Source organism: Phocoena sinus, chromosome 15 (genome assembly GCF_008692025.1).
Source record: "Phocoena sinus isolate mPhoSin1 chromosome 15, mPhoSin1.pri, whole genome shotgun sequence".
NCBI lineage: Eukaryota > Metazoa > Chordata > Mammalia > Artiodactyla > Phocoenidae > Phocoena > Phocoena sinus.
The window spans coordinates 26867040-26879638 of NC_045777.1; the positions used below are offsets into that span (position 1 = coordinate 26867040).

The following is a 12599-nucleotide window of genomic DNA, read 5'->3' on the forward strand; positions in this document are numbered from 1 at the left end:
TCAATTCCCTACAGCATATCCTGCTCTACCCTCCTCCCCAGATCTACCACACATGGCTTAAATTTTCTCATTCTTTAGGACAAAAACCATGTTTCAACAGGAAGATTCTTCCAATAGTATCATCAGATCATATATACCAATGGGTAAACTTTGAGAATGCCAATAGAAGTCAGGGTAAGAGCTGTCTGGTGATGGTTCAGGAGGGTAGGAAGAGATTCCAACTGCTCATCACCAAATGAACAAATGCCAGACAGCTAGTTGTCTTCTCAATATTTAATTCTACTTTCTTATTAACAGAACGCCAATTTTGCTTGGGGCAGCAATGTATGAAGGCAGAAGTATTGTACTTGCTTCAACGGTCTCTACTGCAACTAGAGGGGATCTAATTTACAGTTCAGTCAACTGAGGCATAACATAAGCGTTTCTGGAAAATACTTCGCTTTCCTGATATGGGTGCTGCCCCTCTTTCTTTGCCAGACCCTTCTTCTTCCTCTCTCAAACATGGATATGATACCTAGAGATATAGTAGCTATCTTCAGATAATGAGGCAACAAGCACTAAGAAGAAGCTAAGAAACACATAGCAGCCATCTTGAGCAACAAGTATGAAAAAAAAACCTAAGACTCAAAGAGATGTCATTGAACCAAAGCAAACTACTTTCAGACTTCTGTGAAGCAAATAAATCACTATTCTTTAAACCTCTATAGTTAAATAGAGAGGTCTTATTACCTTCAGCAAAATACATTCCTAACTGATAAAAATAAGAACAAGCACCACGTATTCTGCTTGCTATTACCATAGGAGCAAACGGAGTAAAGTCTATGTCAACAGACAGAAGCTGTGGCTACTTACACTCTCATTTTTTTGGAGGGTGGAATTTCATTGACGATAACAGGAGTAGCACATCTCTTGGCTTTCATTTGTACATGATGTTTTTCTTTCTGTTCCAAATTCTTCTGAGCAGAGAGTCTAAGAGATCTTCTATGGTAGAAGAATTGACAAAACTTATTTGTAATAAATACATCTACTATATATGCAAATACTCCTCAGAAATGTGAAAATATGTCAAACTACAAAGGGCTATAAAAAGTGGTATTATTTCTGCTCTAAAAAAAAAGTGGCATTATTTCTGCTCTAAAAATCTAATACCTTCTTGTCTTACTGATAGTTTTTGAAAATTCACCCTAAAATGTTGGTACTTAAGTGCATTGGTGTTTGTAAATTAGACTTCAATAGAGCTGATTTAATTTTGTAAAAAAGCACTGGCAATCACCTAGTACAACTCCCTCCTTTTGGAAGTATGAGTAAAAGTAAAAAAAGATGAGGTGACTTGACCCTGTAACACAGCTGATTGCTGTCAGACTTAAAATTAGAAATCAGATCTCCTGGAAATTTACTACCAAGTGTTTATTTTCTCCACTTTCTTTTAGCCATGGCCCCCTATTTTTGTTAAAATATATAACACATAACAAAAAGTACACAAAACAAAAATTAAGTTAGGTGATTACAAAGTGAAGACTCATGAAATCACCACACAGACTAAGAAACGAAACACTGGCAGCAGATGCTATCTTGACTTTTACAGTAATGATTGCTTTATCATTTTACCATACAAACATGCATTCCATAAACATGGTCTGTTAGCTTGGAAAGGAAACAAAAAACGTTATGTAATAGTCAGACTACTGCGAGCATTTTTTCTGTCTTGGTTTATTTTACTCAACATTATGCTTGTGAGATTCAACCACACTGACTCACGTAGTTCGAATTCACTGACTTTCAATGCTGTGTAACATTCATTGTAGGAACATACCATTATTTATCCAGCTTACTGTTGATTCTCACATAATGTCTCTTGATGCACACATTGCTGTTGGGTATGTTAAGGTGTAAGATTGCTAGGTCACTGATAGACATTGGTTTATCAACTAAAGTTATTTTCCAAGGTGCTTGTACCAATTTATGCTTACACTGACAAATTTACAAAGTCTACACTGCTCTACATTCTCCAAAACAGTTAGTATTGTCGGATGACTTAATTTTAATCATATAAATTGGTATAGAGTAGAAACTCATTGTGGTTTTAATTTGCTTTTCCCAGTGAGACTGAGCACCTTTTCACGTGTTTACTGGCCATTTGGCCATCCTCTTTCATAAAGTGCTAGTTAAGTCTCCTGGTTGTTTTCTACTGCATTGTCAATCCTTTTCTAATTGATTAGTAGGAATTCTTTATATTCTGTGAATATGAGGCCCTTTGTAGGTTTTTAGTGTTACAAATATCTCCTCCCAATCTGAGGCTTGGCTTTTCACTCTCCTTATGGTATCATCTGATTAGACAAATATGCTCAAATACAACAACCTCCTTCCCTAAAAGCATGTCAGTGTTTTTCTGTGTGGATTCTATTTAAGAAATCTTGCCCTATTCCAAGGTCATGAAGATATTCTCCTATATTTCCTTACATGAGCTTCAGCTTTCACATTTAGATCTACAATCCACCTTGTACTGTCTGTTTTCTATGGAGTGAGGTAGGGGCTAATTCTCATTTTGTTTTATGTGGCTATCCATTGTCCAATCATTATTTATTGAAGGGGGAAAAATAAAAACACCCTCTCCCCAAAGGTCTGCAGTACCACATTTGTCGTATATTGTGTCCATATATGAGAGAGTAAGCTTTTATTTGATTCCATTGGTCTCATTTATCCTTGGGTAATACCACAAAGTCTTAATTACTGTAGCTTTATAATATTGCTATCTACTAGACACTTCAAAAGTATTTTGACTATTCTTGGACCTTTGCATTTCTGTATAAATTTTAGCATCAATTTATCAATGTCCAAAATGAAAATCTTTGGGATTTTTGTAGAGATTGCATTGAATCTATACATCAGATAAGGAGATTTGATATATTTACATTACTGAGTCTCTCAAACCATGAACATGGTTATGTCCTGCCAGTTATTTAGATCTTGTTTAACTTCTCTCAAGTCTTAAGATGTATTAGCATATATTCAAATTTTTATTAGATTGCATAGAGTACCTAATTTTAAAATCTTTATCATAAAGAATTTAAAACTTAGTAAAAAGTGAAGAGAATAATATAATGAACCACCAGGTACTACTTATCATTCAGCTTTAAAAATTTCAACTTATAGCCAATCACACTGTCAATTTTCCCTCCATCCACACCCGCCTAGCTTTTGAAGCAAATCCCAAATTTCAGATCTTTCATCTGCAAATAGTTTCATATCAATCTCTAAAAGTACTCATAAAAACAATTACATGGAGTAATGCAGAGTGCATTTATAATGCAAATCTTCTTGCATATTATTACAAAATGTACACAATATATAAAAATATGACTACTTGAAGGCACTGAAAAGTGACCAAAAGCAGGCAGAAAAAAGAGAAACATTTATCCATGAAAAGTAACTACAAAGGTTAAGAGTTATAAGTTAGTAGCTTTTTTGCCTGAGGGCACACCCCAAATGCGGCAGCTCCAGCAGCAGAAAACTCTAATCGCACTGGCCGTAGATAACGAAAGATAGAATTCAGGCCAGTACAGCTGCTGGAAACAGGAGGAAAGTCCCGGTAGTGAAAGAGCTACAGAAAAGGTATCACCCAAAGTCTGAGCCAAAACTCTGCACAAATTCCTATGTATTACTATATATGCTAACTATGCATGTTTAGAGGAGACTGGGGGGCCCAGTGAAAAAGCAGAAACTGGTGAGGTGTCCATCCTTAAAAGACATAAATGCACTAGGTAAGACACTGGTGAGTTCACTGGTTTTTATTTGAATTAGTGCATTCCCCAATGTGTATATAGTAGAATGGCACACAGCTAAAGTCTTACTAGCTTTAGGTATCAGAAGACAAACACTAGGGCTGGCAAAACAACTGGAAATTTAGAGGCACAATGAGAAGCAAGAGAACCAGAGAGGATGAACACTTAAGCCTGAGTATAAACTCTACACGGTCCTGGCTGACCACTAACATTTTCAGGCACAGGGGAGACTCCAGGGAGCCAGACTAAAAAAACAACTGTATATGCAGATATATGAATGGCCAGTAATCAAATGAAAATGTGATCAACATCATCAGTCATCAGAAAAATACAAATTAAAAACACAATGAGGGACTTCCCTGGTGGTTCAGTGGTTAAGAATCTGCCTGCCAATGCAGGGGACACGGGTTCCAGCCTTGGTCCGGGAAGATCCCACATGCCACAGAGCAACTAAGCCCATGTGCCACAACTACTGAGCCTGTGCTCTAGAGCCTACGAGCCACAACTACTGAGCCCACGCACCTAGAGCCCGTGCTCCACAACAAGAGAAGCCACCGCAATGAGAAGCCCACGCACCACAACGAAGAGTAGCCCCCGCTCACTGCAGCTACAGAAAGCCTGAGCACAGCAATGAAGACCCAAAAAATAAATTAATTAATTAATTAATTTTTTAAAAAATACAATGAAATATCATTAAAGAGACTGACAATACCAAGTGTTGGCCAGGATATGGAGCAACTGATACTCTCATATACTGCTAATGGGAATGTAAAATGGTACAGTCACTTTGGAAAAATTCTGTTTCTTATAAACATACACTTAGCAGTATGGTCCAGCAATTTCACTCCTAGGTATTCACCCAAGAGGAACACGTCTTCACAAAAATCTATAGGCAAACTACTCATAGCAGCTTTATTTATAATAACCCCAAACTGGAAACGACTCAAATGTCCTCAACTGGTTAATGGATAAACTGTGGTATATCCATCCAACTGAATTTATTATCAGCAATAAAAAGGAACAAAATATTAATATATGCAATGACATGAATGAATCTCAAAAGCACATGCTAAGTGAAAGAACTCAGATATAAAAGAGTACATACTATACAATTCCATTTATAAAAATATCTAGAACAGGCAAAGTTAATCTATGGTGACAGAAATCAGAACAGTGGCTGCCTCTGAGTGGGAGGCGGGAAAGTGAGAAGGCAGAAAGAACAGTAAAAGTTGAATTTAAAGGGAGGGGAATAAGGGAATGTTCTGAGGTGATGGAATCTGTTCTATATTGGTATCATGGTTGCATTATAGACTTGTCAAAACTAATCAGACTGTGCCCTCAAGAGCTGTACATTTTACTATATGTAAATTATACCCCAATAAAATTAGTTAATTTTTTTTAAATGGACAGGGTTTCATTAAAAATTAGAAGGAAAGAAGGCAACATACATGAAGACATGGCCATTTTGGACCACTACTTAAATTCAATATACAATGATATTATAAAGTCAAGAGAAGAATTGCTGAATGTCTTTAGGGAGAAGTTGCTAAGAGATGAGACTATAAAAATTAAAACATATATGTGGGGCTTCCCTGATGGCGCAGTGGTTAAGAATCTGCCTGTCAATGCAGGAGACACGGGTTCAAGCCCTGGTCCAGGAAGATCCCACATGCTGCGGAGCAACTAAGCCCGTGCAACACAACTACTAAGCCTGCACTCTAGAGCCTTTGAGCCACAGGTACTGAAGCCCGCACGCTTAGAGCCCGTGCTCCGCAACAAGAGAAGCCACCACAATGAGAAGCCCGTGCACTGCAACAAAGAGTAGCCCCGCTCGCCACAACTAGAGAAAGCCCACGCACAGCAACAAAGACCCAACACAGCCAAAAATAAATAAATAAATAAATTTATTTTAAAAATATATGTGGTAAAGCAACACCTGCATGGAAAAATTATTATTATAGACTAAGGCCTTATTGACTTTTAACTATTCTGAGTCAAAGGAGTTTTGGCCATCTTTTAGCTTATCCATCAAAATCATGTGAGAAGAAAATAGTAGGAAATTTGTATGATTATCTATTCCTTCCTATTCCATCTGCTCTTCTTTTCTAGATTAGGCATCCCTAGACTAAGATAAATATGAGATCTAAGATAAATGGCACTAATGTTTTACCTCTTTATGCATTTGCATAATGCAGTCTCATTTACAAACTACTACCACATGTTATCCTATTTGGCCATTTCTTGCAATAAGCCTGAGAGAGACGGTTATTCTCAGTAAACTAAGGTTTTGAGTAGTAGAGATACCTGCCTTTAAAACAAACGAAACAAAAACAATTCAGATCTTCTGATTCTGTGAACAGCTGGCTTTCTGTCATACCATCATTTCCAAAAAGCATTCAAAACTTCATTCAGAATGTGGGGCAATTTTAGTAATATACATATTCAAAATGCAGAAGCCAAGACACTAGCACTATCTTGGACTCTGAAGGAATCTATAGGATACTGGGTCCCTTTTCCATAGGGACTTAACAATCTAAACGTGGAACAGAAACCATAGAATCAACCTGTAGCAATCTCTTAAATTTCCTGTGATAGCTGGTTGAATCTCACAGAAATTTTCAATTAAAAGGGGCTTCTTCACCAGAAAAGATTAAAATAAGCATGTATGATACCAAATTCAAAAGGTGATCCCCTTATACCAGCATGAGGGTTTGTAAAGGGTAATTTCATTACTTCTGAGCAATAGTATTATAAATACTCTGCCATTCCTCAATATTGTTGACATCAAAGTATAAAGCATTAAATAGTTCTGGAATTTATTTATTTATTTTTAAATATGTATTTGTTTATTTGGCTGCACCGGGTCTTAGTTGTGGCACTTGGGATCTTCATTGCAGCATACAGTTCTTTTAGTTATGGCATATGGAATCTTTAGTTGTGGCATACGAACCCTTAGTTGCAGCATGTGGGATCTAGTTCCTTGGCCAGGGAACCAACCCGGGACCTCTGCATAGAGAGCGTGGAATCTTAGCCACTGGACCACCAAGGAAGTCCCCAGTCCTGGAATTGAAACTCTGTGGGTGAGTGGTAATTATTAGATGGTGAAAGTTTTTTTTTTTTTTTTGGCCATGTTGTGCGGCTTGTGGAATCTAAGTTCCCCAACCAGGGATTGAACCCAGGCCATGGCAGTGAAAGTGCTGAGTCCTAACCACTGGACCACCAGGAACTCCCAAGTGAAAGTTTTAAAAAATCTAATTCAAATAATCTTTTGATTAGTGCCATCTGAAGGCAACTAATATTAAGATTAACAGCTTTGTTTTGGTTAAAAAGAGGATACTGATATAAAGTGCAGCATTCAAAGACACTGGATTTTCAGAGGTTCCTAGTGCCAAGAGTACAGCTTACCCCACCCATCCATCCACCCCTTCACTCAAGACTTTATTCAGCTTTGCTCCTGCAAGACACTGTTAGGTACTAGGGATACATGACACTTGCCCTTATGAAGTTTATTTACAACCTATACACAGGAAAAAAAAAAAAACCTGCCACATATCCATACAAATAAATGGCAACCCATGTTGAACCCTTGCAAATAGCAAGGACTTTGGAACCAAAGTGATCAGTCTGAATCCTATCTCTGAAATAAATCTGCCTTGGGCAAGCAACTTAGTACATCTGAGCCCTTGTCTATAAATTAAGCATGTTACCTACAACTCATAAATGTTATGAAGATTAAATAAGGTAACATGAAGAGTCTAATGTAGTAATGGAACACATAGTAGGTGCTCCAGGAACTCTTCTTTGAACGTTATTAATATAACCACCACTTCTGAACACCAAAACAGTCTTACCTCTGAGGCTGAGCTAGAATATTTCTTGATGTGGTTCCTTTGACTTTCAGAGAAGAACAAGCATTTGTTGGAATGGACTCTTCCACCAGGTTTTCTTTTTCTGCCTCTTTGTTATAAGTGTTGTCAACTGCAAGAGAGCAAAAACTAGTCAGTCCTCAAATCCCAAGGAAATGAGTTGGAGATGAGAGATACATGTGTATATATATGACTTAATACAGAATTCTAGATTGTAAATTGTGTGTGTATGTGTGTGTGTATCCCTCCTAAGCAGTGAAATCTTATGCAGAAGAGCGATTTATAAAAGCTACTTTGGTTGAAGCAGAAATGAAGTATCCAGGGCCCTGCTTATTTGTCAGCCTAAGGCATCACCTCAGAAAAAAGTATCCCAAACACATTCTTATGACATTTTTTTTAACATCTTCTCATGACATTTTAAAAAGATAAAATTCTGAAAGCTTCCATAGAGAAAAAGAAGTCACCTAAGGAAGGAAAATAGGATAGCTGAATTCCTCATCAGTAACACAGGACGATAAAAGATAACAGAATAATGCCTTCAGAGAAGTCAAGAAAAAAATCTTTTAATCTGCAATTCTATATTAAAAGTAGCAAGGAAAAAGCAACAAGTTACATACAAGGAAATTCCCATAAGGCTATCAGCTGACTTTTCAGCAGAAACTGCAGGCCAGAAGGAAGTGGCACAATATATTTAAAGTGATGAAAGGGAAAAACCTACAACCAAGAATACTTTACCCAGCAAGGCTCTCATTCAGATTTGATGGACACATCAAAAGTTTTACAGACAAGCAAAAGCTAAAAGAATTCAGCACTACCAAAGGCAGCTTTATAAGAAATGTTAAAGGGACTTCACTAAGTGACAAAGAAAAGACCACAACTAGAAACATGAACATTACAAAAGGAAATATCTCATTGGTAAAGGCAAATATACAGTAAAAGTAGTTAATCAACCACATACAAAGCTAATAGGAAGGTTAAAAGACAAAAGTAGTAAAATCATCTGTATCTACAATAAGCAGTTAAGGGATACACGAAACAATTAGATGTAAAATATGATGTCAAAACAGTAATCATAAGGGGAGGAGAGTACAAATGCAGGGTTGTTAAAATGCATTTGAAATTATGAGATCAGCAACTTAAAATAATCAAAGAGATATACAGATTGATAAATATAAACCTCACGGTAATCACAAACCAAAAATCTATAATAGATACACACACACACAAAAAGAGAAGGAATCCAAATATAACACTAAAGACAGTCATCAAACCACAAGGGAAGAGCACAAAAAAAGAACAAAGGAACAAAACCTGACATACAAAAACAACCCCAAAACAATTAACAAAATGGCAATAAGTAGATACATATCAATAATTACATGCAGATGGACTAAATGTTCCAATCAAAAGACACAAAGTGGCTGAATGGATACAAAAACAAGACCCATATATATGCTGCCTACAAGAGACTCACTTCAGATCTAAAGACACACTCAGACTGAAGGTGAGGGGATGGAAAAGAGTATTCCATGCAAATAGAAATCAAAAGAAAACGGGGTGTCAATAATTATATCAGACAAAATAGACTTTAAAACAAAGAATGTTACAAGAGACAAAGAAGTACACTACATAATGATCAAGGAATCAATCCAAGAAGAAGATATAGCAATTATAAATATATATGCACCCAACAGAGAACCACCTAGATACATACAGCAAATATTTACAGACAGAAAGGGAGAAATTGACAGTAACACAATAACAGTAGGGGACTTTTAACACCCCACTTATATCAATGAACAGATCATCCAGACAGAAAACCAGTAAGGAAACACTGGCCTTAAATGACACATTAGACCATATATAGAGAGAGAAAACATTCTATCCAAAAGCAGCAAAATACATATTCTTTCCAAGTGCACATGGAACATTCTCCAGGATAGATCACATGCTAGGCCACAAAACAAGTCTTGGTAACTTTAAGAAAACTGAAATCATATTAAGCATCTTTTCTGACCATAACACTATGAGACTAGAAGTCAGCTATAAGAAAAAAACTGCAAGAAACAAAAACACATGGAGTCTAAACAATATGCTACTGAACAACCAATGGATCACTGAGGAAATCAAAGAAGAAATCAAAATATACCTGGAAACAAATGAAAACAAAAACACAACAATCCAAAAATCTATGGGATGCAGGAAAAGCAGTTCTAAAAGGGAAGTTTATTGCAATAGAAGCTTACCTCAGGAAACAAGAAAAATCTCAAACAACCTAAGCTTACACCTAAAGGAACTAGAAAAAGAAGAACAAACAAAACACAAAGTTAGTAGAAGGAAAGAAATCATAAAGATCAGAGCAGAAAGAAATGAATAAATGGAAATAAGTGAAATAGAGACTAAAAAAATAGAAAAGATCAATGAAACTAAGAGCTGGTTCTTAGAGAAGATAAATAAAATTGATAAACCTTTAGCCAGACTCTTCAAGAAAAAAAGAGAGGGCCAAAATCAATAAAATCAGAAATGAAAAAGGAGAAGTTACAACTCACACCACAGAAATACAAAGGATCATAGGAGATTACTACAACCATCTATATGCCAATAAAATGGACAACCTAGAAGAAATGGACAAATTCCTAGAAATGTAAAATCTCCTAAGACTGAACAAGGAAGAAATAGAAAATACAAAGAAACCAATTACTAGCAATGAAATTGAATCCGTAATTTTAAAAAAACTCCCAACAAACAAAACTCCAGAACCAGATGGCTTCACAGGTGAATTCTGCCAAACATTTAGAAGAGGTAACACCTATCCTTCTCAAGCTATTCCAAAAAACTGCAGAGGAAGGAATGCTTCCAAACTCATTCTATGAGGCCAGCATCACCCTGGTACCAAAACCAGACAAAGATACCATAAAAAAGGCCAGTATCACTGATGAACATAGATGCAAAAATCCTCAACAAAATGTTAGCAAACCAAATCCAACAATATATTAAAAGGATCATACACCATGATCAAGTGGGATACCATATCTTCTTTATCCATACCACATACCACTATAAGGAGAAATAAACAAATCCACAATTATAGTCTAAAATTTCAATACCTCTCTCTCTAATTGATAGAACAAGTTGACAGAAAAATCAGTAAGATTATAACAGCCACAAATAATATATAAGCAAATGAGCATGGCTGTATTCCAATAAGACTTCATTTACAAAAATACATTGTGGTCAAATTATCATGAAGATGTAACAATTACAAACATATACATACCTAACAACAGAGACCCAGATACCCGAAGCAAAAACTGATGAAACTCAAGGGAGAAATAGCCAATTCGGCAATAACAGTTGAAGACTTCAATATCCCTACTTTCAATAATGGACAGAGCCATCAGATAGATGATCAATAAGGAAACAGAAGACTTGAGCAACACTATCAACCAACTTGACCCAACTGACATTTATGTAACTCTCCACCCAATGACGGCAGAATACACATTTTTTTTTTAAGTACACCCAAGTACATTTACCAAGACAGACCATATTCTGGGCCATGAAACAAGTCTCAATACATTTAAAAGAGTTCAAGTCATACAAGTATGTCCTTTCACCACAGTGGATATCCCCCAAGAAATCAATAAAAGATAAGATTTTTGGACCACCCCCACCCCAAATATTTGGAAATTAAATAACACACAGGTAACTAGCAACTAGTAGATAAAGTAAGTCCTGGAGATCTAAATGCATAGCATAAATGTTATAATCAACAATACTGTATTATGAACTTCAAAGTTGATGAGACTAGATCTTAATTGTTCTCATCACAAAAGAAATGATAATTATGTGATATGATAGAGGTATTAATTACATTGCACTATATAAATGCATCAAATCAACACTCTGTACACCTTAAACTTACACGATGTTATAAGTCAATTATATTGCAATTAAAAAAAACACATAGGTCGGGACTTCCCTGGTGGTCCAGTGGTTAAGAATCCGCCTTCCAATGCAGTGGACGTGGGTTTGATCCCTGGTCTGGGAACTAAGATCCCACGTGCCACTGGGCAACTAAGCCCACACGCTGCAACTACTGAGCCCACATGCTCTGGAGCCCATGCAGCACAACTAGAGAGCCTGTGCACCACAACTAGAGAAGCCCGCGCAGCCAAAATAAAAAAACAAACAAAAAAACCACAGGTCAAAGATCTCAAAAGGGAAATTAAAAGTATTTTGAATGGAATGAAAATAAAAACATAGCATTTCAAATTTATGGGATGTGGCTAAAGCGGTACTTAGGGGATATTTACAGCAGTAAACACATTAACAAAGAAGAAAGATTTCAAATCAATGGCTTCAGCTGCCACCTTAAGAAACTTTATATATATATATTGAACCCCAAAGTAAATAGAAGGGAAATAATAAAGAACAGAATGGAAATCAATGAAATAAAAACCAGAAAAACAATAGGAAAACAAAACAAAACCAATGAAGCCAAAAGCTGGTTCTTTGAGAAGATTATTAACACTGATAAATCTTTAGCCAGACTGATTAGGAAAATAGAGATGACACAAATTACCAATACCAGAAGTGAAAGAGGTGATATCACTACAGAATTTATAAGTATCAAAAGGATAATAAGGAAACATTATGAACAACTTTTTGCCTATAAATTCAACAACTTGGATGACACAGACAAATTACTTGAAATACAAACTACCAAAGCTCATTCAAGAAAAAACAGGTAATTGATATCTGTTAAAGAAATTGAATTTTTAGTTAAAAACCTTCCTGCAAAGAAAACTCCAGACCCAGATGGCTTCACTGGTGAATTCTACCAAACATTTAAGAAAGATGTAATATCTATTTTACACAAATTCTTCCAGAGAAATGAAGAGAAGGGAATATTTATAGAGTAAGGCCAACATTATTCTATCAAAATCAA

The 12599-nt window shown here is 36.1% G+C and overlaps 1 protein-coding gene across 8 annotated transcripts in view; it reads right to left on the reverse strand.

The window, feature by feature from the left end:
• Positions 1-12599, reverse strand: part of TPX2 (TPX2 microtubule nucleation factor) — a 60744-nt gene that overhangs the window by 28516 nt on the left and 19629 nt on the right. For 7 of the 8 annotated variants that reach the window (XM_032605969.1, XM_032605970.1, XM_032605968.1 and 4 more), the window contains 2 exons: positions 7634-7760; positions 853-981 (listed from right to left, as the gene is read on the reverse strand). In XM_032605969.1, the coding sequence (XP_032461860.1) occupies positions 853-981; positions 7634-7760 (256 nt within the window). The remainder of the gene's footprint in view (positions 1-852; positions 982-7633; positions 7761-12599) is intronic. The other variant, XR_004345877.1, reaches the window with a different exon arrangement.